This window comes from Dryobates pubescens, chromosome 15 (assembly GCF_014839835.1).
Source record: "Dryobates pubescens isolate bDryPub1 chromosome 15, bDryPub1.pri, whole genome shotgun sequence".
Taxonomy (NCBI): domain Eukaryota; kingdom Metazoa; phylum Chordata; class Aves; order Piciformes; family Picidae; genus Dryobates; species Dryobates pubescens.
In genome coordinates, this window is record NC_071626.1 from 9754421 (window position 1) to 9773935 (window position 19515).

General features: G+C 46.3%; 1 protein-coding gene across 13 annotated transcripts in view; it reads left to right on the plus strand.

Annotated features, from left to right (window-relative positions):
• The window catches only part of RBFOX2 (RNA binding fox-1 homolog 2), a 168370-nt gene extending 157392 nt beyond the window's left edge, over positions 1-10978 (plus strand). For 9 of the 13 annotated variants that reach the window (XM_054168063.1, XM_054168061.1, XM_054168059.1 and 6 more), the window contains 5 exons: positions 460-499; positions 5544-5620; positions 8092-8180; positions 9151-9223; positions 10660-10978. In XM_054168063.1, the coding sequence (XP_054024038.1) occupies positions 460-499; positions 5544-5620; positions 8092-8180; positions 9151-9223; positions 10660-10714 (334 nt within the window). In that variant the 3' untranslated portion in view covers positions 10715-10978. Of the gene's footprint in view, positions 1-459; positions 500-3096; positions 3140-5543; positions 5621-8091; positions 8181-9150; positions 9224-10659 lie in introns of those variants that run through there. The other 4 variants (XM_054168065.1, XM_054168060.1, XM_054168070.1 and 1 more) reach the window with 3 other exon arrangements.
• Positions 10979-19515: the final 8537 nt, after the last annotated feature.

Consider the following 19515-nt stretch of genomic DNA (forward strand, 5'->3'; position numbering starts at 1 on the left):
TGGGATGCCTTCTGAGGGGTTCCTTGATTTCACAAACCCACTTCATAAAGCCAACGTTTCCATGTGTTTAGGGGGTAACTAAAAGCATTCTAGGAGAACAACCAGAGTGGAGGTTTCTAAACCCTTGTTTCTCTTCTTCAGGACATGAGATCTTTTTAGAGTCTACTTTTATTGTACAAGATGGTGGTTCCCCTCCCTCTCTCCTTTGCATACTGTCTCCCCCTCTGCCCGCCCCTTCCCCTCTGCATGCCGTGGAAGATGACTTGAAGCCGTCTAGCGTGCGTGCGCACACGTTCTCTTTGCTGATTTGCTCCTGCCAAAAGCCCAGGTTGTGGATTCATACATCACCTGCCTGTGTAAAACGCATGTGCATGCTGCCGTCCTCAATAACCGGAATGTGTTTTCTGTTCTTTTGTTTTTTGTTTTTTGTTTTTTTGTTTTTGTGTGGATTTTCTGCAGTGTGGTTTACCAGGACGGATTTTACGGTGCTGACCTCTATGTAAGTACACAACACCGGAGCCTTCTCGTCCCCAACCCCTGACAAGCCAGCCTTTTTTTTTTTTCCCTATTTTTTTTCTTTTTTCGTTTGGTTTGGTTTGGTTTGGTTTGGTTTTTTTAAAATATCATTTACTTTAATTTTCTTCTTCCTTGTGGATATATATATTTATATATTTAGGAATGCAAGCATGCTTCTCTGTCACTGCGCTTGCCCCTGGGTGCAAGACCTAAGCCTTTGGGTTTCCTGATCATTGCCAGGGTCAGTTAACTGGGTGTCCTGTCCCCCACATGCACACCGCTACTAATCAGCCTGAGAGATGATTAGTGAATTAAAATTTGTCTCAACACTTCTCCAGTTTACATAATTCGGATACAAAAATAACAGGACTGGTTTAGCCTCAGACCTTCCTTTTCCTTCTCCCCTTCTGCCCTCCCCTTTCTCTCCCCTCTTGGGGCCCTTTCAGGTTTGATTTGTGCAGCCCACACTAAACTTGAACGAGCTGTATGTTTAAAAATGTTCATGTGCCACTGGGATGTAGAGATTATCCCTTTGGGGAAGACACTGGGACTGATTAAAAATTGAGACCGAGTTGCTAGAGTGAAAACTGACATCTCATTTTGCTGGTAGAAACGGTACCTAAATAGGCTAGATTCTCTCATCTCTTTGGGGAATTGTAAAGTACAAATATGTGGAGATGTTCGCTTAGAAGAGTCAGCAGCCCTCCTCCTGTCTGAGAGATAGCTCTGGTGTGACAGGAGACTGTCCTGTCCTTTGTCCTCTCCAGCCAGTCTATATTGCACATCTCCAGGGCATCTGTGTATACACAGGTAGCTCAAGGGTGGAGAGAATGACTGGCCAGTGAGAAAAGTGGTTTCCTCTCTGATGGAGAGCTGTTGCAGAGCAGCTATCGTAAGATACGCCTTTCAAAGCCAAAATGTTCAGGTCCACTACTGCCATCCCAACTTGTGGTCTGCCTAGCTCTAGCAGAGTTCCCTTTCATGGTGCTGTAAGTGATAGCTCCTTGGAGCTAGGGAAGTTTTGTATTGAGTAGTGGCACAGGTGTTGGCAGGGATTTCACCTCCCTGCTCCTTTGAAGATGCTGCTCCTGAGATTTATGAAGAGGACCCTGGGGTTAGAGTTAAGATGATAAATGGATGGAATTAGCTGTTGGCTTTTGTTGGTTTATACGAAGGGTCATGTCTTGTGCTTCTCCCAACACAGTTGCAGCAGGTGGAAGACATGCGCTCTGCATTGGGTGCATTTCTTCATTCTTAAGGACATTGTTGTATGCATAGTCCTTTAAAAACTGATCTGCCTAGTCAAGCATTCCTTTATAAAACCATGGTGAGGTCTGCAGAGGGTTCTGGGGTTTCCCACCTCGCTCCTTAAACATTGCTTTACAGACCACTGATGTTGCTAGCAGAAGTAAGCCAGCAAATGAGCAGTGGTTAGTGCCTCCTCCCTCACAATATGCCACATAAGAGGCTATCAAGTTGAAAGAGAAGACTAGGCAGGGCTACTCCATACTTATTTTGAGAAAGCTGCTTCAGAGCTTCCATTGCAGTTGGAGAGAGGCTTGTTGAATATATTTTAGGGACAAGAGACTTCAATAATGAGGAATGCCTGTAACCACTTGGTGCTGTAATGCAGTAGCATGATGTAATGCTAAAACAAGCCCCCGGGTTAGAACCATTAGGTGAACTTCCGATGACTTTGCTGTTGGTGGCTCTGGTCTCGCTATGAGCAAGCAGGATGATACAAGAGGGGACTCCTCAAGGTGGATGGAGGTGCTTTTTCCTATGTTATTGCTGTCTAGAGCCATCTGACAGAGCTCAGGAAAATGTTACCATAATCCAAACATGGAGTTATCCTTCTAAACAATTTGCATGGCACGGATGGAATGATTCCAGCGTTCCTGTGCCCCACCGATTGGTTGTGCCTTTCGCTGCTGTGCTTCCATCCCTCTGGTTGCTCTGAAAGGCTTGTCCAGATTGTGGAAAGGATGGCAATAGGGCACTTCAATTAGGACTGGAAGGGAAAGTTCAGCTGACATTCCCTTGGGTCTTCTGAGTCTGTAGTATTGTGACGAGGAAGGGTGAAAAGGAGCTGAGCTGGCAGGAAGTGGTTAGTGGTAGGCAAGATGAAGGGGAAACGTCCCAAGTTTGGGCTCCTTTTCTGCATACGTTCTGCACCAATTTCTCATTCTTCTTCTCCTCCTCCTCTTCCTCACTCCTCTTTTCTTTCCTGGGGCAACCATCCTGCTAGCCATTTCTTCTGTGAAGAAGGCATTCCATCTCTTGTTGGATGCATCTCACTCTGGCAAGACACCCGAATTCATGAAACAACCTGCCCCAGGATGCAGAGGGCTCAATTTTGGATTGTACGAAAGGTTGTCTGTCTTCTACAACGGGGTCAATCTGGGTGGCGGGGGGGAAACCCAAACGAGCCCACCTGTGCCAAGACCGCTGCTGCCTGTGAAAAGCGTGCTTGCATCCACTGGAAAGAAAAGGCTGGTGAGCCCCCCGTGGGCTGTTTGTATGATTGTTTCTTTCCACAGCTGTGTTTTTTTGAACTGCTCTTCCTGTGTTCTGTTATAGAATAGTCTTACAGGAACCAATCATTAGCGCTAAAATACCTCAGGTAGGAGTGCCAGTGTGACCTGCCAACCGATCAGATTGTGGATTGCAGTGGAAAAAACTGAATTATACTAACCATTCCAGCACCACGTTAGAGATGGGAACAGAGGCTTTTTTAGGGCAGCGCAGACTCACGTGTGATCCGAGCCCCCGCTGCGGCGGGGCGGCGCGTGTCCAGATTACACACCGAGTGGCATTTCATTACAAAAAATAATGATGTTAATGTAAATTCAATGGAAGGGTTAACAAGGTCATGCTTGTCCCATTACCATGTAGAAGCACCTGCTACAATGGACACCGTTGTCCTGTCACCTCTTTTAATTCATTCATGCTCATTCCTGGTGCACGTATGCCACCCTTCTAATACAGAAATACTGGAAGCTGTTCAAGCCCTTTCTGCTTCTTTAACTTCTGTTCTAAGGCAGTTTTGGGGGTGGGAAAACACATTTGAGATACAATCAAAGATCCCCAAACTGGGCTTGCTACGTAAACTTGGCAAGTTGTTAAATGTATCTAACTGATACCATGAGGTACACATTTCTCCAGGGGTATGGAATGCTTGTGTCTTGTGGCATAAAGACTTTGGAGTAAAGACAGCCAGCAACACACTTTGTGCACCTGTCAATGGCAGCAAGGGAAAAAGAAAAGGGAGGCTTACAGCATAGGATACACTGACAAAGTAAGCTGTAGTTTTGGATTTCCTCATGTTCTCATTGGATTGATCACCTAATATGGACCTGAAGAGTGGAAGAGAAGATGGACATATTTTGAGCTGTACTGCCTAGTCTTAAAGTGCTCATTTATCTATATTAACATGCTCAGTAGCTGGAATGCTGCTTTAGCTGGGATTGCAGCTTCATGTGTATGTTGTTTTGCCATGTCTGTGTTACGTCAGGGAATATATGACCATATTGTAAAAGCTGTCATCCAGCCTTTTAAAGAAGGGATTTGAAAAAAAACAAACAACAACAGTATGTTTTTGCTTTGTGGTTGAGCCAAGGATGATAACATCACAGATGAGTCATTTTAAATGTGGGCTTTTGTGAATACCTGAGCCAATATGGTTGTTGGACAGCTGAGATCGATAGGCTTGAAAGCTACACATTCATGTGGGGAAGGGGGCTTAGCACAGCCCCAACAACACTGGCAGGATATTCAGAGAAAGAGAAGTTGAATTAAAATAAGCAGCATTTAGGGTTGTGTTCCTTTTGCTCACATGCTCGCCAGACAGTACACAAGGCTGTACTGGAAAGGACCAATCTTGATTTAGCAGCCCTTTTGGTTGTTGTTTTACTGCCCAGAGAAAATGCATAAGCCTTTCCCTTAGCTCTCCTATGTCCTTGTTGAGGCAGTGTTTCAATTACCCTATTGATGGAAACATGTCACTTCACAGCTTTACAAGAAGCTCAACCACACTCATTTCTTCTGAGATGAGGCTTAAAGTTTTAAAGTTAACCTAGATGGGTAAACCTCTCCCTGTGGAATCACTTTGCTTAGAGATGGGAGTGGGGGTTTGCATGGCTGTCCTGTGTTTCAGGGACTATGCCACTCAGCGGTGTCTTCTCTTGCAGTTTGGCTGTGGCACTGGAGGAGCATGGTGCAGCTAGCAAGGGGTGGGGGTTTTTGGGTTTTAATTATTATTTCTTTTATTGGGAAACATGATTTTTCATGTTTGTTGAAGATGCTCTACTCTGTTGTCATTTATATTTACTGGAGTACCCAAAGTGAGTGGCATCAGAAATCATTAGGGATGGTAGGACTGAGTAGCTGAGGTTATGAATGAGCTCTGTGTGTGTGAACAGGAATAGCCAGAGAAAAGAACTGGTGCATTGGACAAACTGCTAGGGCTTTAGATGCATTGATGGAATTATAGGTGGGTCTTTGGTTATGGAAAAGAGGAGCATCAGCTGGGTAAGGCAACCTGCACAGCATCTCCTTTTGCTTTGTATTGGTCCCAGAGCTTGGTTGGAAGCGTTTCTAAAATAACAAGTAATAATCACAGCTTTCCTCCTTGTTCCTTTGCCCTCTTTTGGTGTATTTGGACCTGCTGGTTGTGCTAAATACATTCCTGTGTCAGAAACCCCCCCAGCTGTCCACACTCATTGCTCCTACGACAGGAACGTACCATGGCCATTATAATTCCCCATTTTTGGTTTTATTTGAAGTACACACAAGTAGAATTTGCAGACAGCTTTGAGCTGAGCAAGTCTGCCCATGCGTGTGTACCTCTGTTCTGTGACTTTATCTTTTTTTTTTTTCCTCCTCTTTTTTAATTAACAGTAGCTTCAATTTTGCATCAGTGCATGGTTGAAAAGCAATACACATGTCAGCTATTTCTTAACTTCATTTCTCCAATGAATTATTTCTCCTGTTTTTTTGTTTTGTTTTTTTTTTTGTTTGTTGTGCAGTTGACTGAAGAAATGTTAACATCCCGCTCTAAATCTCTCAGTGGAGTCTCTGTTCCCTTCTCTGATATAACAGATGGGTTATTGCTTGTTATAATTATTAACATTGTGGTGTGGGACAGGGCTAGGGTGGGAGCCATTCCGGGGTGCGAGGGTGGGAGGCTTCGGGAGTCGTTAAGGTTGGAATGTTAACTCCAGTGGTGACTGACTGTTTCCGTAATAGCAGGTTGTTGTGGCTGCACGCTCTAGTACTTGAGGCTGTGTACTTCACTGAGCTTGTGGTAGAGCCTAGGGCAAACTGCTGTCCCAAGAGAATGCTGGGATGGATAGAACTAGCCAATATGAGTCTGAACGTGGTGACTTTGCTGGTTGTTCTAGCTCCAGATGTCAGCATGCTTAGTTTTTTAATTTTGATTAATAAATGTTACTCCATTCCCCTTCCCACACCTGATTCCAACCCTTCTTTTCTTTTCTTCTTCTTCTTCTTTTTGTTTTGTTTTGTTTTGATTTGGTTTGGTTTCATTTTCCTTTATGAGAGACATGAGTTAAAAGAGAATTACATGATAACCCTTTTTGGTTTCAAACTGCATCTTGCTCCCATGTTCAGCGTACGTGCCAGGCACATTTGAAATGGCTTCTGATCTGAAATGTGGCTGGCAAATGTGAGGCAGAGTGGGAATCTGGGCATGCACTGAAGCCAGCTGCCCTGCAGAGTGTAGTGCCAAATGAAAATGCCTTGTATGCTGTGCCCAAGCGATAGACCCCATTGAGAGTTCAGGAAGCTTGTAAGCTTAAGGGAGTACCACAATGACATTGGTATAGTTTTGTCTCGATTTGGCCAAGTTAGTAAAGGTTTGGCCAGAACTGAGGCTGTACCTCATTACACTCACCTCTGTCATGTTGTGAAGGTGGGAGTAATGGTGTTGCAATGATAGCATGCCAACACCAAGCTGAACCTCCCCAAAGCATCGGTCCAAAGTGCAGGGAATGAAACAACTAGATGAGATTAAGAGAGCAAACTGTTAAAATGACATCTTCTCTTCCAGGCTGTATGGTAATGTTTAAGCACTGTAGATTTGTGTTGCTGTTTCATCTGTTGACTAGAAGATTTAAGAGGCTGCAAGTACCTCTCCCCCACAGTAGGAAAGAATCCTCAGGCTCATATTGGATAGCACTTAGCCTTCATGAACCTAACAGGTCCCACAGAAGCAACCAAAATTGATTTAAAATCATTCCTTATAATTTAAAAGCCAGTTAGCCCCAAACTGAGCTCTGCTGAGCAAACTTCTAGCCTTGTAGCAGAGCTGATCTTGTACTCTTAGGTACATGTATGCTGAGCTGACCCTGAAGGTGAAGAGCGTAAATTTACTCTCTGATCCTTCCAACTCTGATGTGTCAATTGGGAAAAAGTTCAAACCAATCTGGATTTTTCTACTGTTATTTGTTGCTCATTATGTTTCTAGCAAAGCGAAGCCACAGTTCATTTAGCATTGCCTGCTCCCCAACCCCTCAAAGCAACAGAAATGTGTTCAAAAGTATACAAGAAGGAATGATCAAGCCTGGGCTTTTAGAGTCCTCTTGGCTCTGCTTGCCATGCGGCCCTTGCCCCTGGTCTAAAAGGTGACTGTCCTCCAACTTTCACTCCCACGGGGTGTGCAGAGCTGCCTGTCTGAACCAGGTCTTCCTCTGCCCCTGAGCTCCTTGTACAAGTTCCAGGAGTCTTGTCCAGTAGTCTTCTGGGTCAAGATGCACATTTTGCTGACCCAGCTATAAGCACACTTTTAGTAATTCCCTCTTACTGGGGGTAGCATTTTGAAGACCTTTTCTAGAATTGTGTGGCAAGGGCAGAAATGCAGCAGGAGTGGGCAAAAATACAGACTGGGGTATAATTTCCCCCAACTGGTTTCTTTCTTCCATGGAAGGAGGCGAGAAAGGTGTGGTTGGTGCCAGTGTCAGCTTGCTTGTCAGCTCTGAGCCCACCAGAGACTGGCTTCTCTGACCAGTATTTCCTGATTGTGTTCTGACTTTTCTAACTGTTGATGCTTTCATGCATTTACAATTATTGCAAATGAAATTCTAGCCTTTCAGGTTTCCCAGGCTTAAAAAAGAGGTTAGAGAGGACAAAAGGAATTCCTCTGATGATTCCCCTTTCTAAAACACACACTTTACAGACAGCATCCAGCTCTGATTTCCCCAGCGTAAGTGGGAGAGGATATAAAAATGACATTGTACAGAAAATTTCGGTGCTCTCCTGGTTTTCAGTTCCTCCATGACAAATTTAATTTCCTGCAAGGATCTAACCATGCTCAGACTTGCTTTTAGTTTATTCCTTCTGCTAAACAGGATAATGGAAGAGTCTCCCTGGTCCTTCTAAAGCAAGGAATATACATGAGTTAATGGGCAATGCTTGCGATAGACATGACATGGGAGCTGATGCAGTTTGAAACACTTCCTCTCCTTGTGATGTGTGTGACTTTATTTTTGATTTTATTTTTTATGCTCTGCATGGGAGGGCAGGTATCTGTAAAGTCAGTTCTCTTCTCTCCTGCAGGGTGGATATGCAGCCTACAGATATGCACAGCCTGCTACTGCAACAGCAGCCACAGCCGCTGCAGCCGCTGCAGCAGCTTACAGCGATGGGTATGTAAGGGGGAGGTGTCCATGGGGGCTAGCTTGCTGTGCTCAGGGGTTCAAGGAGCATTGACTCATCACAGTACTTCTTTCCCTGTTCCTTTGTCTCACTTGCACGCGCACACATGCATGCACGACCCGACACCAAAGACTTGAATGCACGGTTTGTGTCTCTGCTCCTGCGCAGCGTTGCCCCACTGGTGTATGTGAGCTGGCACAAGTTCTGGCCTCTTCCCTCTCCTTGTGATTCTCTCTACAAAGGAGGCAGTGTGGTTATGGCCTCCGAGTCAAAAGACCTGTTTTGACTTACCAGCTCCTTGCTCTGTGACTTTGGGCAGGTTGTTGAATCACTGGGTGCAGTTCTCTCCCCATCCACAGAGTAAAAGGTGACTCAGCTTATACAGTACTCTAGGATGCTTTAGTGTGCAGTTCTCTATAGCTACAAAGGATTATCATCATCAGAGTGCTTGCCTTAAGGGTTTTCATCTCCTGTGCAGTGAGGCTGTGTTTTAATCCTAGCACATGCAAGACCATTAAAATTTATATATGTACTCCTTTCTCATTATGGAGAATCCCTCACTGCTTTCCACTTAAGCAGCTGTTATTGTGCCAGTAGCACTGGCGCCAGCAGTTACTCTCGTCCCACATTGTATCACGCGAGGTAAGGGATGCACTAGCTGATGTTTTAATGGTGCTGACCTTTTTCTACAGGTCAAGCTCATAGCTTCTACCGTATTCCTCCTTGCAGGCTGTTCTCACCCATCTTATGTGATGCATGGCAGCATGCCTACAGGATGTCTTCAAAGAGAGGCTGCCTGTGTGCATGTATGCATACATGTGTGTAGAAGGGCATGCTGCTGCTTCCATTGCCTGTTGTCAGACAGCCATTTCTCTGCCTATCTGAAGTGACACTTTTCCCTCTTTTTTTCCTTTTTTTTGGTTGGTTTGTTTGTTTTGTTTCTTCTCTTCTTTTCTTCAGTTATGGCAGGGTGTACACAGCAGATCCTTACCATGCCCTTGCACCTGCCGCTAGCTACGGAGTTGGCGCTGTGGTAAGTGGGATTTTCTTTATTGTGCTGTTTCTCATTTCCAGCTTGGGGAACTGCTTTTCACTGAGTGTCAGGTAGTGAAACCTCACCCAGAGTGTCATCTTTCTTTAGAGAGGACATCTTTAGTTGCAGTGCTGAGTGCCCAGTTCTGCATTTGTGTGTGTGTGTGCTAGGAAAGGAGCCAGATTGTAGATCAGTTATTGCTTGGTCTTGTACCTTGCCTGATACAAAGGAGATGGCACATCAGACTCCCTGTGTCCCTGCACAGCCTGATCTAGTTGGAAGTGCCCCTGCTCACCGCAGGGGGATTGGACAAGATGACCTTTGAGGATCCCTTCCAACCCAATGCAATCTGTGAATCTGTGAGATAGCAGAAGAATGACCAGATATGCCAGGAGCCATAACATTGATGATGAATCAATAGAACTCTATTAAGATCATGCATAGAGCAAAAATCCACAGTAGTTAGAAATGCCAGACACCTTTTCTTGCCATTTTCAACAACCTTAAAGGCTCATGTTGCACGTTGAGAAATCGGCTTTAGGAAGCAAGGGAATAAGTTGTTCTTGTGACATCTTGTCGCAAAGCTGCTCCACTTGGTTCCCTCTTCCACTGGTGGAAGGATGTGGTGTCCTGCCTGCCAGCAGTAGTTATGCAAGGGTAGGAATGAGGTAAGCTGGCATCGGAAGGGAGAGGAGCAGCTTGGTGAAACCGCATGCTTGCCCGTCTGCTAGCCAGTGCAGTATCTGTGGTGTTGCAAAGGCTGTAATACAAATGTGTTGAGATAGAAAGACACCTAAATGTTGGATTCTGCTCAGGGTCAATGCAGGAAAAGTAGTACTTCTAGGATACTAGGTTGTTGTGTCTATTTTAGACCTTTACCTTAAGGTGAGGTGAAGACCATCATAGAAGTCCTGGTCTCTGCTATCTACAAGACAGCCTAGACAACTGACTCAGAGACCAGGGCTCAGGAGTCTCCTCTCCGGTACTGAACTCTTTTCAACCAAGAGATGCCAAACTTCACCTCCAGCTGGCTGGCCATGAGCATATGTTAGGAAGAAGTTCTATACAGAGAGAGTGATTGCCCATTGGAATGGGCTGCCTGGGGAGGTGGTGGAGTCGCCATCATTGAAGGTGTTCAGGAGTTGACTTGATGGGGTGCTCGGTGCCATGGTTTAGTTGTTTGGGTGGGTTGGATTGGTTGATGGGTTGGACACAATCTTGAAGGTCTCTTCCAACCTGGTTTATTCTATGTATATATCTGAGCTGTCTCTTTGGTTTCACAGGCAATGTTCTCTTGTCTTGCTGCTTAGAGGCGCTGATGGTGGCGGGTCAGTGACAGACCATGTCCATTAGCCCTTCTGGGAGCTTTGGGTGCTGTCCTGTGTATTTCTTCAGCTCTGCTCCTAACCCCCTCTTTTCTCATTTCCTTTCTACAGGCGAGTTTATACCGAGGTGGCTACAGCCGATTTGCCCCCTACTGAAGTGACGTGAGCCCCCTGCAAGTGGGACAGCCCCCCCAGTTCATGAGGCCTGGCTATTGCAATATTTACTAGTAGAGGAACTCTATAGCAAGATGAGGAGGAAAAAAAAAACAACAAAAAAAACAAACAAAAAACCACAAACAAACAAAAAAAAAAAAACAACAAAAAAGAGAAAATACTTTTTTATACCTCACTATGTTCTTTGAATATGTATTTTTTTTTTCTCCCTTTAAATTTCTGCCTTTAATTCTTTTGTTCCAAAGATTGTGCTTTTTTTTTTCCTTTTTTTTTTTTTTTTGGGGGTTTTTGTTTGTGTTTGGTTTTTGGTTTGGGGTTTTTTTTTTTTAACTGTGGTAAAAATCCTGCATTTCCGTGTCTGTACGTTGGTGCATAGCTGACCCTTACCCATCACGGAAAAGGCGATTAGCGCTAAGGAGAGCAAGCGATATCATGCAATTAATCAGCAACACGCAGACAGAGTTGCTTCCCTGGGTCTGGTGCTTGGTGCCTGTGAGACAGGAGGACGTGAGGGAGGAGTCTCTACCTGCTGTGTTTCTGGTCTGCCGAAGGAAGTATTCTCTGACTGTGGCCGGGGCCTAAATGCTAGTGGGAAGTAGTCGTTTGCGTTTGGAAACGCGGAGACGTTCCTCGTCTTTATCGCCATCTGACGCGCGCAGGTTTGGGACAGATTCAACAATGTCAGGATTTTAGACTTGATGAGAGATTTCCTCGACCTGCCCAGAGACTTTGGCTGGTGTCTGCTCTCTAGGGGACAAGACTTTGAAAGAAATTTTGAGGAGGATGCCGTTTACAACCCCCCCCACAACTTACTCTAGCTGATTGTTGTCCATTGCTGGTGGCTGTAATTATCTTAGTTTTCCTTCTTCCTTTTCAAAATCCTTCACCCTTGCTGTCCTTTTCCTCCTCTTCTTCCCTCGAGGAGCGGCAGATGCGATGCGGCATCACACAGAGCACCTCTGTTGTGGACAGCAAGCGGTTAAACTTGCGGAGGGGAAGTACATGCAGCCTTGCAGAGGAAGAAAGCTGACAGAAGAGCCATGCATCAGTGCCGTGTGTTCAGGCACTCTGAGGTTCAGTGTGCAAGGTCTCTCCTGTTCGTCCTGAGGTGCTCAGGCACTTCTGCAAGTAATCTGTTTCAAATAACAAGTGAGGGAAAACAAGTCATATAAGCTGCTTGAGGCAAGGGGCAAGCATGTGGATTTGTGGGTGGGAACATGATCCTGAAGTAGTTGTTATGTTGGAGCCCCTGGGTCTGTTTTGCCCAGCCTCTCACAGAATGTTGGGCACCTGGTCTGCTCAGTCAGTATAGACACTACATATTAGAAGATTTGGAAGTAGGGAGAGTTATTTTGGGGAGACCTCCATGACTCCTAAGACCACCTCCCTTCTGCTCTCATGTACAGTGATTTTGCTGTGTTTCAAAGTCAGCATTTTTAGATGACTGTGTGAGCTATACTGTGATGGGGAGTTGCTGCTTTCCAGATCTCCCCACTCAGCTGCTGGCTACAAAAGTGCTCCCAGTAACCCCAGTAATCAGAGACAGGGTCTCTACCTACTCGATAAAGAAAGGCAGAAGCGTGGTTTTCTTAGGCTGCCTCAGCTCCCTTGATTGGTGCTGGGCTGAGCTTGCTACCCCCAGGAGGGATGTTTGGAGTGTGGGTTTGTTGGTGGAGCCTTCCTGGCTCCTGTCATATGCCTGCTGCTCCATCCACCGCTGATACCAGAATAGGAAACCTCCTTCGTTTAATACTAAGTGATACCAGCAAGCAGAGCTCTGGGGGAGGTGTCCTGGCCCAGCCATGCAACACCATGCTTTTTTCTTGCTCTTTTCCAGGGATACACATTGCCTCTCTGTGCACACCTCAAATGGGAAGAATGGGGAAGCCATTAGTTGAAGTAGAGACCCTGAAGCTATTGATTCTCTGGAGGAATAGCTAGATAAAGGGGACACCAAACTGCCAGCCTCTTGGCCACCTTTTTTCTTTGTTTTCTTTTTGGTTTTATTGTTGGTTTTTAACTTTTGTTTTTCAAGCCAAAGTTTGGTTTGTTGCTGTTATGACAATTTTTTTGTTGTTTGTATATAAACATTTTAGTTAGCTTGAAAAATAGGGAGGGGGGTAAGAGGGTGTTGGGGCTTTCACAGAATCTAGGAAATGAGGGGGACTTGGGGTGTTTGGGGCTTTTACTGCCTGAGTTGGGGTAGGGGAGGGAGGACTTGTGGTAGATATAGTCATATTCAAGGGAAGCCATTTCCATCACAGGGCAGCCAGGGAACTTGTGGAGCTTAGATGCAGCAAAAGCCTCTACTGGACTTGTTTTACCCACCTGTGGCTGAAGGGATTAAGTGAGGCCATCCCTTCCCTTGCTCACAGGCAGTTCCCTGTGCAGCAGGTCTGCAGGCTGCCAGAGAGAGGAGTGCAGCTTGCAGAGCCTGGCAGGGGCTGCTGCTCACCCCTCTGCCCCTTTCTGACATTTCAGTTCAGCTGGTTCTGACTGCAGCTCCTGAAAAGCTGGGTTCTCCCTCCCCATGTGCCCTCCCCTGACTTGGCAATGCCACCTGCAGTCCCCCTGCCACTTGGCCTCTCTGGGAGTAGGGACCCCAGCCCTGTTTCTGCCTTCGAGCAGAGTCTATGCATGGCAGCTTCAGCCCGCCCAAGTATGTTAGGAATGTGAGGGGTTTAGTGCAGAAGCGCCCAACTTCTGTGGGGCTGTGGTCCCCTGCTGTTTGATCTCCAAGTAGTACCTGCTCTAGTCTATCCAGCCTGATTCCTCCTGTATCCAAGTCTGACCTACTCTGGTTGCTCCCTGCCAGGCTCCTCTGTTGCGTTAAGCAGCTGCTGTCTTCTCAACCCTGTAGTTAATGCTGTGGGATCCCCTTGAGGCAGCTTGTTGATCACCTGGCTTGCTACTCAGTGGTGAACTTCACAGGGGACAGTGGCATGCTTGCATGGCTGAGGGCTGGAGATAGCTCCCTGGTTCCAGGACTCTGGAGCCCTAGACTTCCCAAAAACTTGCACGCCAGCTGGAATTTTGCAGCCAGGCTTCTCAAGTGTGTGTTGTGCCGTGGCAGAGAAGCTTTTCGGTCTTTCTTCTCTCTTGGCAAACAACAGCTCTGGTTTCACTTGGATGTGTTACGAACTGGCTTGAGATTAATTCAGAGTAGCCAAGTCGTGGCTGTATCCATCTTCTGAAGAAGTGAGGGCAAAGTCTGTATCTCCCTATGCAAAATGAATTACACTTAATGAATTAAACTGGGCCCTGGCTTATTTGGCTGATGGCAGCCTAGTGCTTGTCCCAAAGATGGGTCTGCAGTCACAGGTCCCACACAAAGCAAGGCTTGGCTTTCCAAGGGAAACTACACAGGCAGCCTGGCAAATGGCTTGCTGGTTGTCACCTTCTAGTCTGGTGGCATCTGGGATTCTTCTTGATGTAGAAGAAAAGATGTTTCTTTTAAGTGTTGCTGTTTGTACTGTCTTGCAATAGGTCTGGCCAGCATATGGTGTTATACTGGTGAAATTTTGGACTGAGGAATTGATTTATGTAGTGTGCTGGTCTGTCTTTTCTTGTGGGTGCAGTTGTGCTGGTACAAAAATGACTTCTACTGGTATAGTATATTCTGTACTGGGAATAAGTAATGTTGCTGTCCAGCGTGTTAGCACACTGTTGTCACTGTACCTGTGCCAGGGAGGCTGCACTGTTGCAGGTGGGTTAGCTTTTCTAAGAAAAGCCATGCTGGGACCTGGAGACAGCGTGGAGGTCAGTGTGAGCTTCCTACAAGCCAGCTTTTCCCAGGTCAAGCAGTTACGTGGGTCTCGTGTCGTGAGTTCAGATAGACAAAGCCATGTTTTCAAATAGCTGTGGCTTGGCTGTTTCATTGTCTGAGAGAAAGCAGACTTGCCCAGCAAGAAAGACCTAGCTCAGGAGTCCGCTCAGGAGTCCGAGCCCTGTGTTTTGGGCAGGGCTCTGTCAGTGATCCTCAAGGGTTATCGTGGAGCAGTCATTTCACTACTCTAGACTTTGTTTCCCTGTCCCTAAAGTGAAAGTTTATCCCCTGTTCTCACCTGTTTTGAGATCTGTGGATGTGAAGTGCACAGCAAGAGCTGAGGAAGGTTATCTGAATAGCTGGCTCGCGTGCTGGTTGTGAAACGGTTAATGGAACCATTTCCTTGCCTGAAAAGAGATGCTGGCTGTAGGGGTTTCAATTCCAGCACCCAGATCTTGGCAGCAGGGAATACAAAGCACAGCATCTCAGTTCCTACCCACATTTTTCCACAACCCAGCCCTCGCTGTATCATCCCAGCCCCAAGAATGAGGCCAGTGGAGAACAGGTTTGGGGAGCACTTAGGAATTGGACAAAGGGAAATAGACAAACAACAGCTCTGGGGAGTGCTTTTGCTGAGTCTAGCTCCAAAGGGAAAGCACGTGGGCAGTGTGGCAGATGGCCTACTGCCTGTGACCCTCCAGCCTCGTGGGGTCTCAGGAATGCTGTCCTTGGTGCAGAGGGGTGATTTAAAAGTGTGTTACCTGTTTGCACTGTTTTAAAATAGGAAGGGGGGGAAACAAAACCCAACCTAGTGAACAAGAATGGACATCCAATGTAAACTTCTTTGTGTTTTTATTTTGTCATGCTCTTGGAAAATGTCAAAATTTTGTAGTACACACCAGTGAGACTTGATTCTTTGTTGCATAAAACACTATTTTTGGTGATGTTAATGTCTGAGAAACCCCTTCCCTCCACCCCCACCTTACTGATTGCCCTCTCTGCCCTCAAACCCCAGTCAACTTCTCTTCTACAATAAAAACTCCAGTCAGTAAGGCAAGCAGGAGTCTGATAGCCAGAGCGTGAAATGGGGCCCTTTTCAAGTAGGCTCTGGGGTTTCTCCCTGGTATGCTTTGCTCTAGCCAGGAGCTGGCAGGGTAGCCCCTGTCCCTCTGCAGCTCATGCGTCACTGGCAGACTAAACAGGACTTGGGATGTCCCAGTGCCGTCTCCTTCTCCACCGCTAACCCTGGAAGGCAGCCTCTTGCCGGTGGCTAAAAGCGCTGCCAGCGGTTGTCTTCTCTGGGTAGTGGGCTGCATCTGGTCCAGGCTTGTGCAGGAGACAAGCTTCCCACGCTGCCTCTCAGCTTGTGGTAGAGCAAAAATGCATCAGCTAAAAATCCTGCCTGATTTCACCAGGAGATTTCTGGTGTCCAGCGCCGTCCACCTGAGTATTTATTTGGCTGGCAGTCAGCAGAATGCCAGCTCCTCTTAGGAATGTGGTTCATTCTTCTTATCTTTTTGTTTTTATTCAGGAGTGGGTAAATAAACCTCTTGCCAGATTCCCAGTTCTCTGCTGGTGGAGGGGCTAGTTGCTTCCCTGAGGAGTCAGTTCTTTTTCAGCAGTTGGGCCTCCCCTGTCAGTGGTCTCAGTTTTAATCATGTTTTTCTTGGTGGTTTTTTCAGTTTTTTTCCCTTTTTATTTTCTTTTTCAGTATTTTTTGTGTGTGTGTGTGTGTGTTGTAGCTTTGGCAGCTTGATTTGGCTCGGTTATCAAGTGACAAAACAGTCCTCTTTTTACCCCAGGAGACAGAATTTGGTTTGGTTGTTTTATTTTTTTAAGTATGATAAATCCTGCTTGTAAATAGCTGGAGCTAAAACCTGGGGCTGACAGTAAAGGAGAACCAGGGCTGTAGAGTGATACAGAGCTGGTGGAGTGTTTTACTGACCTCACAGGCTGATCTACTTGAGACTTGGAGATTTTCAGTGCGAGGCCGAGATGCCGCAGCACCTCCGGTGGCAGCGACCGACTTGCCCCTTCACGCAGTCTCCCCAGCACCTCCCATTGCCAGGTACCGCCGAGGAGCAGGATGCATCCCCGCCGGGATGCCGCCTTTTCCCCTGGAGCATTTCCTAGGACGCCCGAGCCGCTTGCCCAGGGTCCCATTTCCCTGCTGACTCTGGAGAAGCAGTATCTGCATCCCAGGGCTTTGTGACAGCCTCTAACTTCCTGCCCTCCCTCGTTAAGTATCATATTGTATAGTAGCTTTCAGACCATACAGTATTCATTGGGTTATTCCTATTATTATCAAGTAGCTGGAATTGTGAAGGTCGGAGTAGTTAGATCTTTAGCTTTTATTCCTTTTTTTTGTATTACTATCCATGTGTATAAATTATTGATCATGTTGCTGGCTTTTATAAACTCTAAGCAAGGGGGGAAACCCTTCCTAACCCTTTGCAAATGGTAATGAAGCACTGTTTTTAAATAAAAGAGAGAAACACCACGCTGGTGGCTCCTGTGTGCTGTCTGGTTTTTCAGTGCCTCCGGATGAATTTGCTGGTGCATCTCCCTGGCAGGTAGCGTGCAAAGAAGGGAAGCTGGCGTGAAGAATGAGCTGGGAGATCAGATCTTCTTAACAGTGATAAAGGGCTAAGCCTTGGCAAGGTATGCTGGCAAAATCCCAGCACTGCCTGTTCACACACCAGGCTCTCCCTTAACCCCACGCCTTTCCCTGCCTTTCTTTCCCGTTGCTGCAGATTAGCCAAAATAAGGGCCTTCTGGTATTTGATAAGGAGACTTCCCCTTCCCCCTCCCTCCCCCCTTTTCCAAGCCTAATCTATGTTTGAACCTGTTGGAGTGGAAGGAGAGGCAACCATTTCAAATTACAGCATCAGTGTGTTCTGTAGTGCCTTGTGCAGCCAATCTCCTGCTGTCTGTGTTAGCACAGGTTTAATAGTTAACACACACAACTGGAGCCTGGTGTGCATGAGCTTGGCATAAATGTCCTCTGAGAGTTGGGACGTGTCTTTGAATCACTGCTCCTGTTGTCCTGCCTGGAAAAGGAGCATCGCTGCAGACAAGCAGAAGTTCATTCGTATTCTGTGAAGCGCTTGGAGAGCCTCAAGTGAAGGATGCCATGCAAACACATCTCCATATAATCAGATGCCTTTTCCACTGAAATGATCCTAAAAATAACAAATAATAAATCCCTCTGGCCAGTTTGCAAGTAATTATCTAAACTGTTAACTGAGTGAAATGATACAGTGAAATATGCCCAGTACAGCTGAGACCGGCGCTGGATTTTAGTGCTTTTGGAAATCCAAGGAACCAGGAACAAAAGGGGTGGGATCAGGTGTGTCCCCAGGGGGTAGGATTGTTGATACTGATGCAGGAAGGCACGTGAGCTCCTTAAGCATTCCTTCCTGGTGTTTACCAAGGAGCTGCAGTGTTCCTGTCAGATGATCCTCATTTCATTCTAACAATAATTCAAGAGGATGTTCAACGGTAACTGCTAAAATTAGCTGCCTGAAAATGGGGGCTGAATAATTGTTGTGGAAGAGCTGGTTAAGGTATTCTGTATTGGTGAGGCTGGGAGAGGTCTTGAAATGAAGCCCCACTGTGCTGGGAGAGATGCAGTGCAGAGGTATGCTTCAGCAGTGAAGCAGAGGTCCTCCAGGTCTTCCAGCTTGCCTTCATTTCAAGGCAAAGCCACAAAATGACTGATCTTGACATTCACTGATACATCCCTGAAAGTGGTGTAATGTTACTGCCCTGCTCAGTAAGGGTTTAGCAAGGGCAGAGCTTTTCAAAGCAACCCAATACAGGTCCTTTGAATGGACTGTAAGTTGGCTGAGGAAACAAATGCTGCTGAGTTAATAAATGTCCTCTTTAAAACTGAATAATTATTACAAATAGCAGACAAATCAGGAGTCACAGCTGGTCATGAGCCACAGTGCCCATTTCAGCATGTGTAGGTAGCATCCACTGAGAGTGGATGGAAGGAGCTCAGAAGAGAGTTTGGTAACAACCTGGTTGTAGGCTGCAGGCAGCAGGGCTCGGTGCCAGCCCCAGGATCCACCAACATGGTTGCTCAGCAAGAATGCCTGTGCCACACTGCTGTGATTGGCAGCTGTGTGCTGGGACTTCAGTCAATAAATGCTTGCTGGAAAGCATTTGGATTATGTTGAAATGGTTTATAAATTCAAATTGAATCTGCAGAAGAGCTCAAGGGTGAGGTTAGTGTGACTGCCAAGGCTGTGTCTTAGTCTGGTGCTGACAAACAGCATCAGGAGATTTGAGCCCAAAAGCCTAGGAAAATGCACTGATTCCTGTGCCAGGGGTGAAGCTGACCTGCTTTGGGGATTTTGCTGCTGGTCTGCCATTGACTACAACAACGCAGGGACAGTGGCCTGAGCATCCCTGTGACAGGAAAGCTTTACAGCTGCTGTGGCAGGGAAAGTTATTTGCATGCTTCCTTTCTGTCTTCATACAGAAAATTGCAAGGTCATAGGATAATTTGGGTTAAAAGAGACCTGTGGAGGTCATCTAGTTCTAAGTCTTGCTCAAAGGTCAGTCAAGTTCATGTAACTAGCATCTTCAGCATGAGCTTGGAGGTGAAATGCATTATGGAGAGCAAATGATCTCATCATGTTCCAGGAGGTGAGAAGTGACTCATGGCCTCCTGTGCTTGCCCCATTTCCTTCTCTGTACAGGCCAGGGTTGGTTGTCATTTGTGGCTGTTTCACTGGGATGTGGAGAAGAAGAACTGCAACACAACTAATTTTGATCTGGAAAAGATGTGCTTTCTGTGACCACTCTGCCTGAAGCAGGGTCATAGCATGTCCAGCACTGGCTCCTGCAGCTCCAGATCAATTGGGAGCAGTTCAGTGAAGAGCTTCCACCACAGTATCAAGGGTTTGAACTAAAGTGGGCTGGGGCAGAAAGAGGGTAAACAGGGAAGCAACTGTAAGAGCTCATCTGTTTGTCAAGAAAGACAATTCATTTGTTACTAGAAGCACCTTGCAAGGAAC